General features: G+C 43.7%; 2 protein-coding genes across 4 annotated transcripts in view; one reads left to right on the plus strand and one right to left on the minus strand.

Annotated features, from left to right (window-relative positions):
- Positions 1–2,644, plus strand: part of lancl2 (LanC lantibiotic synthetase component C-like 2 (bacterial)) — a 62,719-nt gene extending 60,075 nt beyond the window's left edge. For both annotated transcript variants that reach the window (XM_036944067.2, XM_036944069.2), the window contains one exon: positions 1,857–2,644. In XM_036944067.2, coding sequence (XP_036799962.1) covers positions 1,857–1,933 — 77 coding nt within the window. In that variant the 3' untranslated portion in view covers positions 1,934–2,644. The remainder of the gene's footprint in view (positions 1–1,856) is intronic.
- Positions 2,645–3,228: 584 nt separating this feature from the next.
- Positions 3,229–22,150, minus strand: part of LOC110489804 (VOPP1 WW domain binding protein) — a 95,190-nt gene continuing 76,268 nt past the window's right edge. For both annotated transcript variants that reach the window (XM_036944071.2, XM_021562725.3), the window contains exons 4-5: positions 16,663–16,796; positions 3,229–5,755 (exon numbers count right to left, since the gene is read on the minus strand). In XM_036944071.2, the coding sequence (XP_036799966.1) occupies positions 5,574–5,755; positions 16,663–16,796 (316 nt within the window). In that variant the 3' untranslated portion in view covers positions 3,229–5,573. The remainder of the gene's footprint in view (positions 5,756–16,662; positions 16,797–22,150) is intronic.

The following is a 22,150-nucleotide window of genomic DNA, read 5'->3' on the forward strand; positions in this document are numbered from 1 at the left end:
GCTAGGAAGTTGACAAAAAACCCAGCTGGAGAGACTTATTTGGCACATCTTAGATAGTTGACTTAATAGTTATATACAGTGCATTCAGGAAAGTATTCAGACTCTTTCCCTTTTCCCACATGTTGTTACCTTACAGCCTTATTCTAAAATGCTCATTCTATACACAATTCCCTATTACAAATGTATATTACATTATTACATATTGCTTTTTACCTTATTTACATAAGTAGTCAGACCCTTTGCTATAAGAATCAAAATTGAGTTCAGGTGCATCCTATTTCTATTGATCATCCTTGAGATGTTTCTTCAACTTGATTGGAGTCTACCTGTGGTAAATTCAATTGACTGGACATGATTTGGAAAGGCATGTACCTGTCTATATAAAGTACCACAGTTGACAGTGCAGGTCAGAGCAAAAAACCAAGCCATGATGTCGAAGGAATTGTCCGTAGAGCTCCGAGACAGGATTGTGTCAAGGCACAGATCTGGGGAAGGGTACCAAAACAATTCTGCACAATTGAAGGTCCCCAAGAGAACAGTGGTCTCCATCATTCTTAAATGGAAGAAGTTTGGAACCACCAAGGCTCTTCCTAGAGCTGTCCGCCCAGCCAAACTGAGCAATCGAAGGAAAAGGGCCTTGGTCAGGGAGGTGACCGAGAACATGATGGTCACTCTGACAGAGCTCCAGAGTTCCTCTGTGGCAATAGAACCTTCCAGAAGGGCAACCATCTCAGCAGCACTCCACCAATCAGGCCTTTATGGAACAGTGGCCAGGTGGAATCCACTCCTCCAGTAAAAGGCACATGACAGCCTGCTTGGATTTTGCCAAAAGGCACCTAAAGAACTCTCAGACCAATCATAAAAATATGATTGAACTCTTTGGCCTGAATGCCAAGCATCACGTCTGGAGGGAACCAGGCACCATCCCTACGGTGAAGCATGGTGGTGGCAGCATCATGCTGTGGGGATGTTTTTCAGTGGCAGGGACTGGGAGACTAGTCATGATTGAGGGAAAGATGAACGGCGCAAAGTACAGAGATCCTTGATGAAAACCTGCTCCAGAGCGCTCAGGACCTCAGACTGGGGCAAAGGTTCACCTTCCAAAAGGACAACGAACCTAAGCACACTGCCAAGACAACGCAGGAGTGGCTTCGGGACAAGTCTCTGAATGTCCTTGAGTGGCCCGGACTTGAACTTGATTGAACATCTCTGGAGAGACCTGAAAATAGCTGTGCAGTGATGCTCCCCATCCAACCTGACAGAGCTTGAGAAGAATGGGAGAAACTCCAAATACAGGTGCGCCAGGCTTGTAGAGTCATACCGAAGAAGACTGGAGGCTCTAATCTCTGCCAAAGGTGCTTCAACGAAGAACTGAGTAAAGGGTCTGAATACTTATATAAATGTGGTATTTCAGTTTTGTATTTTTACAAGTGTATCTTGATCACCTCACTTAAGTTGCGCTGCAGGAGTGACTCACCTCACAAATGAAAAATAATCGAACAGGCGAATCGATTAACGCAATCTGCTTTATCTATTACCTAATGCACAAGTTGACTGCAGGTATTTATTTAAAATGTACACATTTTAATTTATTGAACTGTATTGGAAATTCAGTGGGTATTTCAGAAAACCCTGGCATACAGTATACGGGCCAACCTTAGGTTGTACTGTCTCTGCTTGTAATTAGACCCTGGTTTCTTTCTCCATCCTTACTCACAGCAAATTTGTGTTTTAAAGTTATAGATTTCTTGTGTATTTGACTGTTGTAAATTGTGAAATAATTCCGCATTAGCTGCTGTTGATACCATGTAATGTCGTCTTATTGAATTTGAAATACACCATTCTCTCTCTTCCAGGTATGGCCGGGGCTATCCACTACCTGTCAGATTTGACCCAGCCTGAGTCTTCCTGCTTCCCTGCATTTGAACTTTAACCTTTGGGTCGTAGACGGACTTCGTCCCCCTTCCATTCTGAACATTTGGAAGATTGCGATGAGCAGGGCTCTTGGATGAGGGGGTTTGGGGTGTGATGGACCACTGGCGTCTTGAACCCTCAGCCCAGAACTGCAGCCTGGGGAGGGATGTTGTCCCCTGCTCCGGTTTTTCAGACACATGGACGGAGGAAAAACACCCCAAAGCCCTAGGCCTTTAACTCTGTAAACGCTGTGTGTGTGTGTTGGGGTTTTGTTGTGAATGGGAAGAAAATGCTGTTTTGTTCGTGGATCTTTGCCTCTGCATGCCTATCCAGATCTCCTTCTCTGTATGTGATCTCTAATCCTTGTCCCACACCAGTTTTTAGTGCTACTCCCTCTTCCCTAGAGACTAATTATCTTTGCATGGGGACATCAGAAAACATGTATTAGCCTTGGAATGTGCGTGTCAGTCAAATGTTAATGTCTAACAGTAAAGTAGCGTGGCTTTTTTGTATGTCACTGTGTTTTGTCCCATTTTCCATTTCGTTAATGTGCTGAAGAGAGGATTTTGTTCAATGCCGCTTCGACCTTTTCTCGTGGATATTGTTTCTCTCAGGCGAACAGCGTTACATTATGAATGTTGTACAATAAACCAGGCTTCAATTGCTGACTTACCGAGTGATTACAGTACAATGTCTTAAATAAAATGCATTCTTACCTGCCTTCAGAGGACTGACTGCTTAGGTTTGGTTTTTGGGGATGGAAACATTGGTCAATAGTCAAAGTGGTGCATCTCAATATGAGGTACCGAACAGATGGCTTTATTTAACATATGAGGAGGAGGAAGTCTTAACGGGGGTTTGGCCAATTAGTGTTCTTTAGAAAGCCACCTCAGGCCAATGTGAGTGTTACATAAGCATTAATTACTCCCACCTATCACTTCCAAGTTAGGACTGCCATTGCCTGGAGTTATCTGTACTGTTAAGTCACCCAAAGCTAACATTCTGGGATGACTCGGTGTTTGAGTATTTATCTGCAGTGGTATTGAACTACATGACAAACGGCGGAGAAATGTGGCTTCTGGCTGATTTTATGTAAGAATACAAGCAAGAGAGGAGGATACCATTCAATAGAATGTCTAGGCAGTGTCTCATTCATTTGGTCTACATTCTGAGGGGAACAGTTTTCCTTCCCAGATAATAATATTTTCATTCAACAAATATGACATCCAAGTATAAAACCTTCAATCTCAAAGAACGACTGAACAGTGAGAAGTCCTTCACGGACAACTTTAAAGGGAATAAATTAACACTAACTTCTATCGGAAGGAAACTTTATTAACCACATCATGGATGGATCATTTCTATTTTTTTGTCATGTAAAATGCCGAAAACCAACCGTCTTGGTGCAACAGTAAAAGCACATCCTAGCTCTACAAATGACATTTTAAACCTTGGTTGCATAGTTAAATGTTCAAATAGAGACATGTCATATTAGCCAAACGTATACACATCATCCAATAGTAACACTTACCATAAATTAGATCTCCCTCCTTGGTTCTGCTCTAATAGTGTCTACGTACCCCAGTTTGCCGGCTAACATCTACAAGGACATTCCAAGTCAATGACAGTTGTATCGTTAACACTGGGTGGTTAGTTCGATCTGTTTTAACAGATGGTAATGTCTCATATCCTGCCCAGAAAATAGTCAACGCCCTATCTTAGGACATTTCCACATGATTGCCTTTGTGGAGGGGTTGAGTGCCTGATCCACTCTGAGAAATAAGTGTAAACAGAAGAACATATCCTGGTACCTTCAACCAAATGGTCAGTGCCAGCTTGAGGACCTGGTCAACCATTGGGACATGGGACCTCTACTACACATGCACATTCTACACGTGAGCTTGATAGCTTGTTTATGTGAAAGCAAACCATTTTTTTATTCTCCGAAATGCAAAAGGGTTTCAGATTCATACATGAAAACCATTTTTACCACAGTAAGGGTGTACAGCGCTGTACCTACCTACGCAGAACCAGTTGGTCATTAACATTCTAACGTGAGATGTTTAAATGGCGAACAGATGGTACATCGTGTTTGAGGAACTAGGTTACTGAAGGAGTGCAGCTAGCTTTTGTGACTACCACTACTTTGTCTAGAGATTATTGCAGGACAAAAATTGAGAATCCGTAAGTAAGCAGTTTCACTGGGATGGGCCATCGGTCAGAAAAGCTTCCAATATGCAAAATGTAATCCAGTTGCGACCTGTGTGTGTGTGTGAAACAAACATATCGTTTTGGGTTAATCCTCATTCTGGTTGAGCTCCTTACTGTACAAACTGAAGTCGATCTGAGAACCATGGCTGAACTTCTATGGGGATCACATCTCGCTTCAAGTGGAATGGATGCTTAGAGAATATGGCGTAGGTAGAGTTGTGGTAGGTTTCATTGTACCCATGCAGTCACTTACAAATTGACTTGGTCTCAATTGGGGGTCCGTCTGGTTGATTTGATTCTACATTTACATTTCAGTCAGTTAGCAGACGCTCTTATCCAGAGCGACTTACAGTAGGGAGTGCATACAGTTTCCTACATTTTTTTGTACTGGTCCCCCATAGGAATCGAACCCACAACCCTGGTGTTGCAAGCGCCATGCTCTACCAACTGAACTACACATTCCCTGCCAGTTTGTGATGTCCCGATCCAGAGCGCCGAATCGCCACTGTCAGCACCACAGGAACACACACACGCATCCATAATGTGAATGAAACGTTGCAAACAAATCGGCCTCATAATTACCGCTCTCTCCAGCGCACATAATAGGTCCTATAAATCCAGGTCGGTTTCCTTTCCCTTCACAGCAAATGGGCACAATTTGCACAACGCATCCTGACAAGTTTTTATTGTCTATTTAACATTTTCTCAGTGTTAGGCGAACACAGCCAGCTACAGAGAGAAGCCCAATTATTCAGCCTCATAATAGGAAAGTCTTTGAACCTTTTAAGCCATTTAAACGCCTTTTGTTTTCAACTTCTCCAAGGTGTCTTTCAACTCAAGTTTGATATTGCTCCTGTACAGTTTAGATAGTGGTTGGTCTTATGCCCTTGGTCCTGGATCAGCTTCTCTACCCTAATGTTTACTTGAATCGATATTAATCTAAACGCAATGTGCTGATCTTGGGTAAGCTTTCGTCATCGACTTCCACAGTTTGGTGTCTGTGGCATGAACACCCATCTACAGGACTCTGTGAGCGACTCAGTACATATCACAGTCACAGGCAAGACCATGCCCATCAAGATGGCATTGCCAGCAGAAGAGACTGCAATGGATAGCTATGCTTTTGTGAAAAAAGTGGGCAAGGTGGAGGAAGGTGACAGTGACATCCAAGCCATGGAGATACGGAGATAAATTCAGCCTGTCTTTGTCCAGAAGACCACAGCCTGCGGCACAGGTCCACAGAAGGCAGTTTGTCTCTAAAGGTGGTTGGCTGTATGTTGTCCCTAGGACTTGGGCTGATGGTGAAGGTATAACAGTGGCAGACAGACTGTAGATGTCCCCTCCTCTCCTTGTCCTGTCAGCTGCATGTGATGAGGTCACCATGAAGGAGAAGAAACGGAGGGGACGCCAATGGTCTCCGTCAATGACGCCGCAGACACTGGCAGCCTTTACCTCTTCTCTGGTGTCCGGAACACCTGTTCGTAGGGCGGGGGTGGGTGGTTGCAGTACGAGGGCGGTGGAGGGTAGGCGCTCATGTGGGCAGGGCCGAGCTGGATGGGGTAGGTGGGGGTGAGAGGTGATGTCATGACGCCAGGGTCGCCGTAGCCCACCATGCCAGGTTGCTGGGATACTACATGGGGAAGACACAGAGAGACCACTGTTAATCATCTTTTTTTTTTACAAGCGTTTGGTACAAATATACATTCTGTGGACAAAAGAGTGTGTGTGTGTAACTACTTAATGTGTGTGGGTCTGGTGATTGCATGCTCATTTGCATTTCCTGTTTCCTTAAAGAAACACAACAGTGCACCAGGCACTAATATAATCTTTGCCATTACAATCAAACTTTGCTGTACAAAAAGCTGTCTTTAGACTGTTTTCAAAATGGAGAAGCATAATGGCAGCCCAATCATCTGTACCACTACTTGAAAGTCTATTTCTGAACCGATTGAAAATAACACAGGATTCAATTTGGAAACCCACTCTGAATGAACACGTAAATGTGTTTTCCCATGTTCCCTGATATAAACATGAAAGGAGTAAGCCATGTTAATAGGTTTATTGATGCTTTGTGACGCACAACAACCCAGTGAGAGTGAAAACAAAAGAAATGACAGTGTTCTCCCTCATGTTCAATTCTCCAGTGCCTGGAACTCCATAGCCATCGAACTCAAGAATGAAATTAAACGTCCATATATTATTGGAGCACTGAATACAATTTTCTGCATGACTGAATGATATAATGAACGATCCCATTTATTTTTGCCCTTTCAAATAGCTTTCGTTGGGAAAGCTGGCAGTATGATTAGGTGCCCTACTTTTCAGTCCAAATAGCAGTTTGAAGTCTGTTGGAAAAGTTTGGGAGTCAAAAGGCCAGTGACTGTGGAGCTCGCTGATTCGCTTAACATTTCTACTAACTTCTCAACTCAACAAAGCCCTGAATTCTGGAAACATCTCTCTTTCATTAACTTCATCCACTCTTCTACTCATCCTCCCTCCTCTAATCTTCTGTGTAAAGCAGATAGAGGGGTTGAAGGATGACACGTTTCACAGTAACGAAAGAGTGTGCGGGTCTCCTACTCTCATTGACTCCTGAGGGGGCACCGATAACAACGAGCAACACATCGTGCTGCTCCACCGGCAGGCCAAGTTGGAGGACGGGTTCTGTTCCTCTCTGGATAGATCAGGAGAAACCTAGAGGCCTTTCTAACCTGGGTCAATCAGGATTTACAGCTACAAGGTCCATGCGCCCCTTTATGTTTATCCCATGTGTAACTCTGTGTTGTTGTTTTATTGTCGCACTGCTTTGCTTTATCTTGGCCAGGTCACAGTTGTAAATGAGAACTTGTTCTCAACTAGCCTACCTGGTTAAATAAAGGTGAAATAAAAAATAAAATAAAACATATCGTACATGATTTGAAGCAGCCTCAATAAACTCACTTTCAATGACAGAGCACCTACGAAAGCACCATCTCTCGCTCTTTCATTTCTATACCAGGTGGTTAACTAGGGAATGAAAGGTGGTGGTAAAAAAAGACAAGCTACAGTACAAGCAGGTTGGTTGGACCCCCTCCGGGTAAAGCGCAGCTAGCTCATTTTGAATGTGCAAATTAAATGTCACCAGATATCTTTCCTACGGGTCATTCTGCAACAGCTGGAAGTTGAGAGGTCATATTGCTGGCATCCTATTTGTTTACAGTCGACTTAGTTCTGAATAAGCAGAAAAAGAGAAGCGAAGGAAACTGCTGTGACTGGAGTTTTGCCATCAGTGGGATTTAGTCTGGGGAAAAGGCCAAATAATAGTGATGATGATTTGTTCAAGTTGACCAGAGTCAGCGATATTTATACACTACTTCTGAGATGTTGTGTGAGGTGATTTTCTACCTTGGTGACAACTAATTCAACTCATTTGTGGGATAAGGGTGGCAGTTGTCTTGAGATTGGGTGCAATCGGTCGGATGAAAGGTTTATGAAGCGGAAGGTTTGGAACTCACTTCTAAACACTCCCATCACACTGCGAAAACAACAAACCAAACACTTCTCTGATGTGAAAGGACAGATCCACCACCAACCATCTCTCTATTTAAACTGCAGGCATTGCATCATTGGTTGTCATCATTAAAGAGGAGGGTAATGGAGAATAACAAAAAATATACATGATTGTAAGATGGTCTGACACTAGGGCAGCATTTTCTCTTTCATCCTCCTTCTAAACAGCTCAAAGCCTCCACTGACACAGGAAGCAATACATCAACTATCTATGACAAACATCCCACACACTTTTCCCACAACTAAGAATACAACAGGTGTAGTAGACCTTACAGGGAAATGCTTACTTACAGGCTCTAACCAACAGTGCAAAAAAAGGTGTTAGGTGAACAATGGTAAATAAAGTAAAGTAAATAAATAAAACAGTAAAAAGGCCGTGAAAAATTACAGTAGCGGGGCTACAAACAGTAGCGAGGCTACATACAGTAGCGAGGCTATATACAGTAGCGGGGCTACATACAGTAGCGGGGCTATATACAGTAGCGAGGCTATATACCGTAGCGAGGCTACATACAGTAGTGGGGCTACATACAGTAGCGAGGCTATATACAGTAGCGGGGCTACATACATTAGCGAGGCTACATACAGTAGCGAGGCTATATACAGTAGCGGGGCTACATACAGTAGCGAGGCTATATACAGTAGCGGGGCTACATACAGTAGCGAGGCTATATACAGTAGCGGGGCTATACAGTAGCGAGGCTATATACAGTAGCAGGGCTATACAGTAGCGAGGCTATATACAGTAGCGGGGCTACATACAGTAGCGAGGCTATATACAGTAGCGGGGCTATACAGTAGCGGGGCTATACAGTAGCGGGGCTATATACAGTAGCGAGGCTACATACAGTAGCGAGGCTACATACAGTAGCGGGGCTATACAGTAGCGACGCTATATACAGTAGCGGGGCTATACAGTAGCGAGGCTATATACAGTAGCGAGGCTATATACAGTAGCGAGGCTATATACAGTAGCGAGGCTACATACAGTAGCGGGGCTATACAGTAGCGAGGCTATATACAGTAGCGGGGCTACATACATTAGCGAGGCTACATACAGTAGCGAGGCTATATACAGTAGCGGGGCTACATACAGTAGCGAGGCTATATACAGTAGCGAGGCTATATACAGTAGCGAGGCTACATACAGTAGTGGGGCTACATACAGTAGCGAGGCTATATACAGTAGCGGGGCTACATACATTAGCGAGGCTACATACAGTAGCGAGGCTATATACAGTAGCGGGGCTACATACAGTAGCGAGGCTACATACAGTAGCGAGGCTATATACAGTTGCGGGGCTATACAGTAGCGAGGCTATATACAGTAGCAGGGCTATACAGTAGCGAGGCTATATACAGTAGCGGGGCTACATACAGTAGCGAGGCTATATACAGTAGCGGGGCTATACAGTAGCGGGGCTATACAGTAGCGAGGCTATATACAGTAGCGGGGCTATACAGTAGCGAGGCTATATACAGTAGCGAGGCTACATACAGTAGCGAGGCTACATACAGTAGCGGGGCTATACAGTAGCGACGCTATATACAGTAGCGGGGCTATACAGTAGCGGGGCTACATACAGTAGCGAGGCTATATACAGTAGCGGGGCTATACAGTAGCGGGGCTATACAGTAGCGAGGCTATATACAGTAGCGGGGCTATATACAGTAGCGAGGCTACATACAGTAGCGGGGCTATACAGTAGCGAGGCTATATACAGTAGCAGGGCTATACAGTAGCGAGGCTACATACAGTAGCGAGGCTACATACAGTAGCGGGGCTACATACAGTAGCGAGGCTATATACAGTAGCGAGGCTATATACAGTAGCGAGGCTACATACAGTAGCGGGGCTATACAGTAGCGAGGCTATATACAGTAGCGGGGCTATACAGTAGCGAGGCTATATACAGTAGCAGGGCTATACAGTAGCGAGGCTACATACAGTAGCGAGGCTACATACAGTAGCGGGGCTACATAAGAGTAGCGAGGCTATATACAGTAGCAAGGCTATATACAGTAGCGAGGCTACATACAGTAGCGGGGCTACATACAGTAGCGAGGCTATATACAGTAGCGAGGCTATATACAGTAGCAGGGCTATACAGTAGCGAGGCTATACAGTAGCGAGGCTACATACAGTAGCGAGGCTACATACAGTAGCGAGGCTATATACAGTAGCAGGGCTATACAGTAGCGAGGCTACATACAGTAGCGGGGCTACATACAGTAGCGAGGCTATACAGTAGCGAGGCTATACAGTAGCGAGGCTACATACAGTAGCGAGGGTACATACAGTAGCGAGGCTATATACAGTAGCGGGGCTACATACAGTAGCGAGGCTATACAGTAGCGAGGCTACATACAGTAGCGAGGGTACATACAGTAGCGAGGCTATACAGTAGCGAGGCTACATACAGTAGCGAGGCTACATACAGTAGCGAGGCTACATACAGTAGCGGGGCTACATACAGTAGCGAGGCTATAACAGTAGCGAGGCTATATACAGTAGCGAGGTTATATACAGTAGCGAGGCTATAACAGTAGCGAGGCTATATACAGTAGCAAGGCTATATACAGTAGCGAGGCTATAACAGTAGCGAGGCTATATACAGTAGCAAGGCTATATACAGTAGCGAGGCTACATACAGTAGCGAGGGTACATACAGTAGCGAGGCTATACAGTAGCGAGGCTACATACAGTAGCGAGGCTATACAGTAGCGAGGCTATACAGTAGCGAGGCTACATACAGTAGCGAGGCTATATACAGTAGCAAGGCTATATACAGTAGCGAGGCTATAACAGTAGCGAGGCTATATACAGTAGCGAGGTTATATACAGTAGCGAGGCTATAACAGTAGCGAGGCTATATACAGTAGCGAGGCTATATACAGTAGCGAGGCTACACACAGGCACCGGTTAGTCGGGCTGATTTGAGGTAGTATGTACATGTAGATATGGTTAAGGTGACTATGCATATATGATAAACAGAGAGTAGCAGTAGCGTAAAAGAGGGGTTGGTGGGACACAATGCAGATAGCCCGGTTAGCCAATGTGCGGGAGCACTGGTTGGTCGAGCCAATTGAGGTAGTATGTACATGAATGTATAGTTAAAGTGACTATGCATATATGATAAACAGAGAGTAGCAGCAGCGTAAAAGAAGGGTTGGTTGGGGGGGCACACAATGCAAACAGTCCAGGTAGCCATTTGATTATCTGTTCAGGTAAAAACTGTTGAAGATCCTTTTTGTCCTAGACAGCTTAGCCCCAGTGATGTACTGGGCCGTACGCACTACCCTCTGAAGTGCCTTGCGGTCGGAGGCCGAGCAATTGTTGTACCAGGCAGTGATGCAACCAGTCAGGATGCTCTCGATGTTGCAGCTGTAGAACATTTTGAGGATCTAAGGACCTATGCCAAATCTTATTAGTTTTCTGAGGGGGAATAGGCTTGCCGTGCCCTCTTCATGACTGTCTTGGTGTGATGTGGACACCAAGGAACTTGAAGCTCTCAATGGTCACACAAGTATGTGTGTTTTTGGTTTTACTATCCTTCGGACAAGTGGAGACACTTTGCAGGTTCCCACAAGGAAAAAGGCTATTTTAGGCTTAGGGGTTAGGGTTTCAATTAAGGTTAAGGTTAGAATTAGGGTTAGGTTTAGGGTTAAGGTGAGGGAAATAGGATTTTGAATGGGAATCAATTGTTTGGTCCCCACAAGGTTAGTTAAGCAAACGTCTATGTGAGTGCGTGCGTGTCTGTGTCTCGGCCACGTGCACAGGTTTGCAGTGCATGGCCTCCAGATTGGGGGCCTGGCAAAGACTAGGGCGAACGAGTTGGTTAGGTACTACTCTGTTTCAGCTGTAATGGGCAGCCTAGCTGTTTGGAGAAGGAAGTGCTTTCTGACCTTTTGAGTGTCCATGCATACATACCAATTTGTAAAGTTGCCATGGAAATTGAAAATAAGTACTAGGAGAAAATACAAGTCTCTCTACAACCCATGCTGCCAAGTTTGCAATCAACAGCCTTGGAAACCAAAACCATACACATTCATTTAGCCTAAATAGATTACTTGGATTTAGAGCGGCTGTGTGTGTGTGTGTGTGTGTGTGTGTTGGTTATCCAGCGCACAATCTCATCAGAACCAGAAGGTTTGGATCTCAATTCCAAACACTCCCATCACACTGAGGAAGCAACAACACACCAAACACTTTTCTGACATGAAAGAACGCATCCACCACACTGGCTCTATTTCAACTTCACTGCGGGCATTGCGTCATTGAAGAAGAGGGTAATGGAGAATAACAACAGATATACAGTGCCTTCAGAAACAATTCCACATTTTGTTATCAAAAAATGTTAGATAATTCAATTCTTAGTACAGACACCTACATTCAACACAAACAAACCATTACCAAGACATTTTGCCTAGAGTACATGTACAGTGCCTTTAGAATGTATTCTCAACCCTTGACATGTTTTGTTGTGTTACAGCCTGAATTTAAAATAGATGAAATGGAGATTGTGTGTCACTGGCCTACACACAATACCCCATAATGTGGGAGTGGAATTATATTACAAATCCATTCAAAATGAAAATCTGAAATGTCTGGAGTGAATAAGTATACAACCCCTTTGTTATGGCAAGCCTAAATAAGTTCAGGAGTAAAAATGTGCTTAATTAACAGGTCACATGATAAGTTGCATGGACTCACTCCATGTGCAATAATAGTATTTAACATGATTTTTTTAATGACTACCTCATCTCTGTACACCACACATACAATTATCTGTAAGGTTCTCAGTTGAGCAGTACATTTGAAACACATATTCAACCAAAGACCAGGGAGGTTTTCCAATGTCTCGCAAAGAAGGGCACCTATTGGTAGGTGGGTAATAAAAAAAGCAGACATTGTATATCTCTTTGAGCATGGTTAAGTTATTAATTACCCTTTGGATGGTGTATCAATAAACCACAAGGCCAAATAGACACTGTAGTTGCTTACCAAGACAACTTTGAATGTTCCTGAGTGGCCTAGTTACAGTTTTGACTTAAATTCAGCTTGAAAATCGATGGCAAGGCTTCAAAACGGCTGAGCTTGAAGAATTTTAAAAATAATGTGCAAATATTGTATGCTCTTAGAGACTTACCCAGAAACACTCATAGCTGTAATCACTGCCAAAGGTGATTCTAACATGAATTGACTCAGGGGTGTGAGTACTTATGTACATTTGATATTCCATATTTAATTTGAAATAAATGAGCAAACATTTATAAAAACATGTTTTCACTGTCATTATGGGATATTTTGTGCACATGGGTGAGAGAAAAATGTATTTAATCCATTTCTAATTCAGGCTGTAACACAAAACGTGGAATAAGTCAAGGGTACATATACAATCATATACAATACCTTCTGAAAGTAAGACGGTCTGACACTAGGACAGCAGTTTCTCTTTCAGCCTCCTCCTAAACAGCTCACAGCCCCCACTGTGTTCTGACACAGGACGCAACACATGAAATATTTATGACAAACATCCCACACACTGTTCCCACAACTAAGAGACAACACTGACATCAAGTGTGTGTTCTTTGGCGTTTTTTATTATGCTTGTAGGGGCCAGACCTCACAAGGATAGTAAAACAAGGAAAATTCAGACAAGTGGGGCCTTTTTATCGGTTCTCACAAAGAAAAAGTATATTTTTAGGCTTAGGGGTTAAGGTTAGCTTAAGGGAAAATAGGACTTTGAAGGCGAATCAATGGTTTGGTCCCCATAAGGTTAGTAAATCAAACGTGTGTGTGTGTGTGTGTGTGTGAGCATGTGCACGTGTCTCCAGATTGTGGGCCTGCCAAAGACTAGGGCAAACCAGTTGTCTAGGTACTGCTCTGCTTCAGCTGTCGTGGGCAGCCGAGCTGTTTGGAGGAGGAGATGCTTTCTGTTCCCTTGAGTGTCTGTGCATTCAGGGACCTTTGAACTGTTTGGATCCTTTTTTTTATGTACTTGATTGGTGGATTCAAATAAAGTATTTAAAATGTGCGTGTGTATCCTGGTGAACACCAACATTCTGCGATGCATTGTGCAGCATGAACACACACCAATGTGTAAAGTTGCCATGGGAATTGAAATGAAGTACTAGGAGAACATAACAGTCAGGTCTCCAACCCATGCTGCAGAGTTCGCAATCAATAGCCTTGGAAACTAAAACCATACACATTCATTTAGCCTAAATACACAAACACGACTGGTGACGCAACACACTTCTTTGTTGTCTCTGTACTGCTTTATTTGTTGTTGCTACTTGGCTACCTGCCAAACGTTTTCACTTTATACTCTTAATAACTGTTTTTAAGAAGTTTACCAAGGTCTTAGTTTTGTCCTCACTACATTTTGTATTCTCCTTTTAAACCCCTGACACGTTATCTGGACATAGATCTGCAGGACCTCGGCTTCAGAAGCAATCGTTAGACAAGGGCAATTTAAGAGTAGGAACGGATGATACAGCGTCTGTGTCACCAGTAAATACAGGCAGTAGTGTTAATCCCCCGGCACAGTCCCCGCAGCCGGACAATTTTCTCATGGCTTCTGGAAAGAAATGCTTTCAGTATTTAAAAATATATAATTATTTTACCTTTATTTAACTAGGCAAGTCAGTTAAGAACAAATTCTTATTTTGCTCACCCGGGTCGCTCATTCAACCGGTTTTCCCCACTAAGCAGTGAGTCGGAGTCAAAGCCAGAGCCTGCGCAGGTCTCTCCTCCACCTGTTAAAGAGTCTGAGCCGCTGGAGCCTCCCGCCATTAGCTCTGACACATTGAAAACCCTAGACATTGGCAACTCCATTACTATATATTAGACTTAAAAATAATCATCCAGCAATCATACACTGTTTACCAGGGGGCGGGGCTACCGACGTAAAGGTTAATCTGAAGATGGTGCTGGCTGAGGCTAAAACTGGCGAGTGTAGATGGTATAGGGATATTGGTATCCACGTTGACACCAACAATGTTAGGATGAAACAGTCAAAGGTCACCATGCGCAACATAACTTCAGCGTGTAACTTATCTAGAAAGAATGGTGGGCATCGACACATTTTCTCTGGCCCCCTCCCAGTTAGGGGGAGTGATGAGCTCTACAGCAGACTCGCACAACTCAAGCTGGTTGAAAACTGTTTCTGCCCCTCCCAAAAGATAGAACTTGTGGAAAACTGGCCCTCTTTCTGGGACTCCCCCACAAACAGGACAAAGCCTTGCCTGCTTAATGTTAGGACTATTTAATGTTAGATCCCTCACTTCCAAGGCAGTCATAAACAAATCACTGATCATAACTTTGATGTGATTGGTCTGACTGAAACATGGCTCAAGCCTGATAAATTTACTGTGTTAAAATGAGGCACCTCCTCCTGGTTACACTAGTGACCATATCCCTCATGCAACCCATTGACAACAGCAAATAAAAAAAAAATTAAAAAATGGAACTTAATGCATTTTTGTCTTTCGAGCTTCTAGTCATGAAATCTATGCAGCATTCTCAATCACTTTTTATAGCTACTGTTTACAGGCCTTCCTTGAATTCCTATCGGACCTTCTAGTCATGGCAGATAACATTCACATTTTGGATGACTTCAATATTCACATGGAAAAGTCCACAGACCTTCTCCAAAAGGCTTTTGGAGCCATCTGTGTGTCTCTCTCTCTGTCTCTCTCATCCATGAACATTTGAACATCTTGAAGAACGATCTGGTCTTAATGGCCATGTACTCTTACAGGTTGACTACACTGCTCGCGTTGCAAAATACATTTTGAAATCTATGTTATTCAATTATTCCACCCACACTGCTCGCGAGCGCCAACGAACGTCTGCGTTACCAAGGGCTAAAATAGAAGTCAGTTCTATTTCTGACACAGATTGCCTCTCCCATCTCCTCATTGGTTTATAGAAGCAGGTACCCACGTGCCATGTCCTCATTGGTTATACTCAAGTGGGTGACTGAAAGACGAACGAGGTCAGTGGCGGTAATGCACCTAATTTATGAAAGTTGCCAATCGCAATATAAAGTCAAGAGAAGAAAAAGCCTGGAAGGAGGAGAGATGACTAGAAATGATTCGGTTGACCGTTTTATGTGTGGATTAATTATTGAAGGATCTTGTGCATTTCAGGTAAAATAACAACTCAATGTTTATATCCCAGGACAAATTATCTAGCAACAGCAAGCTAGCTAAATAGGACAAATTAGCTAGCAAGTGCAAGGTGATTCTTACCTCCCGTCAGTAACAGTTTATGGTATAAAGAATATACAGACAAGTGTTCATGTTTCATTTAAGCAACGTTTATTGTACTTATCAATGTTATGGATGAGCGCGTTGTTTGTTTGTTTCTGTTCCTCTTCTCCGTCTCTGTAGCTTCCGGGTATGCTAGGATGAGGAACAGAGCTACGGTAATAGGGGGGGGGGGGGGGGGGGGGACCATTTTGGATTGAGCTGTTGATGGGGCAGCATTGTTTTTAAGATGTCCACCCTTGCGGCTCCTCCATCTTTTTATTTGATAGAGGTTAGGTTTTTCCCATTTAGCCTTCTGGCCTATTCTACCCCACCCACCCACACAGAGCTGGGTATATTATCACCTGTAGCACTGTGAAGGCCAGTAAAGCTGTCACTGCAGATATCTCAGTGGGGTAATTGGCACTTAGAATCGGTCTCCTTCAGTGACATCTTCATCAGAATCAAACCTCATTGGATATTCCAATGCTGATACATCTATTTGTCTTGTTCGACATGGCAAAACAACAGGCTTACTATCAGCAAATTCCACCAACAAAACAACATTGTACAAAGTTGCACGTATAGGTACACATTAAGGGCTTCAGACTAAATCTATTTATAACCCATATATCTAAGGGATAAAAACCCCTAAACAAAGCGCAAGTGTAAATGACTTTTGAAAGTCAAGTGCAGTGTGATGTTGGCACGTGTGTCTCTTAGTCTACTGACCTGGCGTGGATACGGGCTGCCTGGTGAAGGAGACGTTGAAGGCAGGCTCGTCGCTGAGGGGCAAGGGGTACATGCGCCTACGGATGAAGAAGCCTGCACCGCAGCAGAACAGCACACCCATCATCAGCATCAGCCTGGCGAGAGAGAGTTAGTTCAAGATCTTTTTTTGAAGCACAGATCCTGGATGCACTGTGACCTCCACTGACCAAAGTGTCTGAGGTCATAAAGTCATACAGTAACATCCCTAACAGACACCGCTGCTGAACCAATTGGAGCCACCGATCAGCCGTGAGGGCGAGAGCAGTGGAGGGTGAATAAACAGAAACACTGTACTCCCTTTTACATTTTGCACCTTTTACAGAAAATGCGTTTTTCACTGTAACTTGTAACTTTTTTTCATTGCGACCGGCAATGAGAGTTTGCCCACATTCCATTGGGATTATAGTGGGCCAGCCAGAGATTTAAATCTCAGAACAGAAAGCGGAGGAAAGGAGACGAGCATCCCAAAAAGTCCAGCAGTAATCTCCTTAAAGACTGCACCAAAAGACCCTATGAATTACTTACTTTAACAGCTTAGTTAGGAGCCACTGTAACTTCTCAATTGAGAGAGAGAGGATATTGAGGCAGTGCAGATTAATTGTAAACCACGTATCACCATCAATCTTGAAGATTTAAATGACTTGTCAACGCCGCAGCCAGACAGCTGGTCAGACAAAACGGTAAAACAGGAGCGTGATTTAGCAGCGGAATTAGTACATCACATACACCTAAAACCTCCATCTGAAAAAGGGTAAAAAGACATGATTAGGGAAAATGTGCAATTACACCTGTGTAATATACACTGCTCAAAAAAATAAAGGGAACACTAAAATAACACATCCTAGATCTGAATAAATGAAATATTCTTATTAAATACTTTTTTCTTTACATAGTTGAATGTGCTGACAACAAAATCACACAAAAATGATCAATGGAAATCAAATTTATCAACCCTTGGAGGTCTGGATTTGGAGTCACACTCAAAATTAAAGTGGAAAACCACACTACAGGCTGATCCAGCTTTGATGCAATGTCCTTAAAACAAGTCAAAATGAGGCTCAGTAGTGTGTGTGGCCTCCACGTGCCTGTATGACCTCCCTACAATGCCTGGGCATGCTCCTGATGAGGTGGCGGATGGTCTCCTGAGGGATCTCCTCCCAGACCTGGACTAAAACATCCGCCAACTCCTGGACAGTCTGTGGTGCAACGTGGCGTTGGTGGATGGAGCGAGACATGATGTCCCAGATGTGCTCAATTGGATTCAGGTCTGGGGAACGGGCGGGCCAGTCCATATCATCAATGCCTTCACCTTGCAGGAACTGCTGACACACTCCAGCCACATGAGGTCTAGCATTGTCTTGCATTAGGAGGAACCCAGGGTCAACCACACCAGCATATGGTCTCACAAGGGGTCTGAGGATCTCATATCGGTACCCAATGGCAGTCAGGCTACCTCTGGCGAGCACATGGAGGGCTGTGCGGCCCCCAAAGAAATGCCACCCCACACCATGACTGACCCATCGCCAAACCGGTCATGCTGGAGGATGTTGCAGGCAGCAGAACGTTCTCCACGGCGTCTCCAGACTTTGTCACGTCTGTCACATGTGCTCAGTGTGAACCTGCTTTCATCTGTGAAGAGCACAGGGCACCAGTGGCGAATTTGCCAATCTTGGTGTTCTCTGGCAAATGCCAAACGTTCTGCACGGTGTTGGGCTGTAAGCACAACCCCCACCTGTGGACGTCGGGCCCTCATACCACCCTCATGGAGTCTGTTTCTGACCGTTTGAACAGACACATGCACATTTGTGGCCTGCTGGAGGTAATTTTGCAGGACTCTGGCAGTGCTCCTCCTGCTCCTCCTTGCACAAAGGCGGAGGAAGCGGTCCTGCTGCTGGGTTGTTGCCCTCCTACGGCCTCATCCACGTCTCCTGATGTACTGGACTGTCTCCTGGTAGCGCCTCCATGCTCTGGACACTACCCTGACAGACACAGCAAACCTTCTTGCCACAGCTCGCATTGATGTGCCATCCTGGATGAGCTGCACTACCTGAGCTACTTGTGTGGGTTGTAGACTCCGTCTCATGCTACCACTAGAGTGAAAGCACCGCCAGCATTCAAAAGTGACCAAAACATCAGCCAGGAAGCATAGGAACTGAGAAGCGGTCTGTGGTCACCACCTGCAGAACCACTCCTTTATTGGGGGTGTCTTGCTAATTGCCTATAATTTCCACTGGTTGTCTATTCCATTTGCACAACAGCATGTGAAATGTATTGTCAATCAGTGTTGCTTCCTAAGTGGACAGTTTGATTTCACAGAAGTGTGATTGACTTGTAGTTACATTGTGTTGTTTAAGTGTTCCCTTTATTTTTTTGAGCAGTGTACATTTGAGGAACCTGAGTAGACGGGGCACTATACATGATATCAGGAATAGTCAAAATCATCCTTCCTTCCGACAGGATACCAACTCAAACTCAAGAAATAGTTCCATTAACACACACACAATATACAGTTGAAGTCAGAAGTTTACATACACTTTAGCCAAATGCATTTAAACTCAGTTTTCACAATTCCTGACATTTAATCCTAGTAGAAATTCCCTGTCATAGGTCAGTTAGGATCACCACTTTATTTTAAGAATGTGAAATGTCAGAATAATAGTAGAGAGAATGATTTATTTCAGCTTTTATTTCCTTCATCACATTCCCAGTGGGTCAGAAGTTTACATACACTCAATTAGTATTTGGTAGCATTGCCTTTAAATTGTTTCACTTGGGTCAAACGTTTGGGTAGCCTTCCACAAGCTTCCCACAATAAGTTGGGTGAATTTTGGCCAATTCCTCCTGACAGAGCTGGTGTAACTGAGTCAGGTTTGTAGGCCTCCTTAATCGCACATGTTTGTTCAGTTCTGCCCACAAATTTTCTATAGGATTGTGGTCAGGGCTTTGTGATGGTCACTCCAATACCTTGACTTTATTGTCCTTAAGCCATTTTGCCACAACTTTGGTAGTATGCTTGGGGTCATTGTCCATTTGGAAGACCCATTTGAGACCAAGCTTTAACTTCCTGACTGATGTCTTGAGATGTTGCTTCAATATATTCACATAATGTTCCTCCCTCATGATGCCATCTATTTTGTGATGTGTACCAGTTTCTCCTGCAGCAAAGCACCCCCACAACATGCTGCTGCCACCCCCGTGCTTCACGGTTTGGATGGTGTTCTTCGGCTTGCAAGCCTCACCATTTTTCCTCCAAACATAACAATGGTCATTCTGGCCAAACAGTTCTATTTTTGATTCATCAGACCAGAGGACATTTCTCCAAAAAGGACCATCTTTGTCCCCATGTGCAGTTGCAAACCGTAGTCTGGCTTTTTATGGCGGTTTTGGAGCAGTGGTTTCTTCCTTGCTGAGCGTCCTTTCAGGTTATGTCGATATAGGACTCGTTTTACTGTGTATATAGATACTTTTATACCTGTTTCCTCCAGAATCTTCACAAGGTCCTTTGCTGTTGTTCTGGGATTTATTTGCACTTTTCGCACCAAAGTACGTTCATCTCTAGGAGACAGAACGCGTCTCCTTCCTGAGCGGTATGACGGCTGCGTGGTCCCATGGTGTTTATTCTTGCGTACTGTTGTTTGTACAGATGAACGCGGTACTTTCAGGCGTTTGGACATTTCTCCCAAGGATGATCCAGACTTGTGGAGGTCTGCAATTTGTTTTCCTGAGGTCTGAGGAATTTCCAAGCTGTTTAAAGGCACAGTCAACTTAGTGTATGTAAACTTCTCACCCACTGGAATTGTGATACAGTGAATTATAACTGAAATAATCTGTCTGTAAACAATTGTTGGAAAAATTACTAGTGTCATGCACAAAGTAGATGTCCTAACCGACTTGCCAAAACAAGAAAACAAGAAATTTGTGGAGTGGTTGAAAAATTAGTTTAAATGACTCCAACCTAAGTGTATGTACATTTTCGATTTTGCACACGCACACACGCACACACACAGTACCAGTCAAAAGTTTGGACACACCTACTCATTCAAGGGTTTATTTTTATTTTTCACTATTTTCTACATTGTAGAATAATAGTGAAGACATCTTCTTCTTATTGGTGTCCTTTATTAGTGGTTTCTTCGCAGCAATTCGACCATGAAGGCTTGCTTCATGCAGTCTAACCGGGACAATTTCAAGAACTTTAAAAGTTTCTTCAAGTGCAGTAGCAAAAACAATCAAGTGCTATGATGAAACTGGCCCTCATGAGGACCGCCACAGGAAAGGAAGACCCAGAGTTACCTCTGCTGAAGAGGATAAGTTCATTAAGGGTTAACTGCACCCCAGATATTGCAGCCCAAATAAGTGCTTCAGAGTTCAAGTAATAGACACATCTCAACATCAAACTGTTCAGAGGAGATCGCATGAATCAGGCCTTCGTGGTCAAATTGCTGCAAAGAAACCACTACTAAAGGGCACCAATAAGAAGAAAAGACGAGCTTGGGCCAAAAGCTTGGGCCAAATTTTGAATTCAAGGCACACTTAACCAGCATTTTTACCACAGTATTCTGCAGCGATATGCCATTCCATCTGGATTGCGCTTAGTGGGACTATCATTTTCTTTTTCAACAGGACAATGACACAAAACACACCACCAGGCTGTGTAAGGGCTATTTGACCAAGAAGGAGAGTGATGGCCATCAGATGACCTGGCCTCCACAATCACCCAACCGCAACCCAATTGAGATGGTTTGGGATGAGTTGGAGCAAACAAGTGCTCAGCATATGTGGGAACTCCTTCAAGACTGTTAGAAAAGCATTCCTCATGAAGATGGTTGAAAGAATGCCAAGAGTGTGCAAAGGTGTCATCAAGGCAAAGGGTGGCTACTTTGAAGAATCTCAAATATATTTTGATTTGTTTAACACTCCTTTGGTTACTACACGATTCCGTATGTGTTATTTCATAGTTTTGAGGTCTTTACTATTATTCTATAATGTAGAAAACAGTCAAAATAAAGAAAACCCCTTGAATGAGTAGTTGTGTCCAAACTTTTGACTGGTACTGTATAGGTATTGAGAGTCTGATGATTTAAGCACACTGTTTGATGAAATAAGACACAATTTACTCAAGAGGGAGCCAGAAATAATGAAAACCAGAAGAAAAAAGCTTAACCTGACCTGACCTGACCCTCCTCCTCTCGCTCCTGCTGGCTTTTGCAGATTCTGCCGTTACTTTCCTGAAGTTGCCGGTATCGGCTACAGGAGGAGTCGGCAACCTTTCTAGTGTGGAACGTCATTTTATCTTAACATTTATACCGATCTGCATGCCAGTGATGGTTTTCATATGCACATTTTCGTGGCACAGTTTCATTTAATTTGTAATAATGTCTTCGTATCTCAAATTAATTGTCATGTGGTTAATCATAATTCTATCCAATTCTAAATGAAAATGAAGCAA

The sequence above is a fragment of the Oncorhynchus mykiss genome, chromosome 15 (assembly GCF_057628025.1).
Source record: "Oncorhynchus mykiss isolate SJ-2025 chromosome 15, ASM5762802v1, whole genome shotgun sequence".
NCBI classification, from domain to species: Eukaryota; Metazoa; Chordata; class Actinopteri; order Salmoniformes; family Salmonidae; genus Oncorhynchus; species Oncorhynchus mykiss.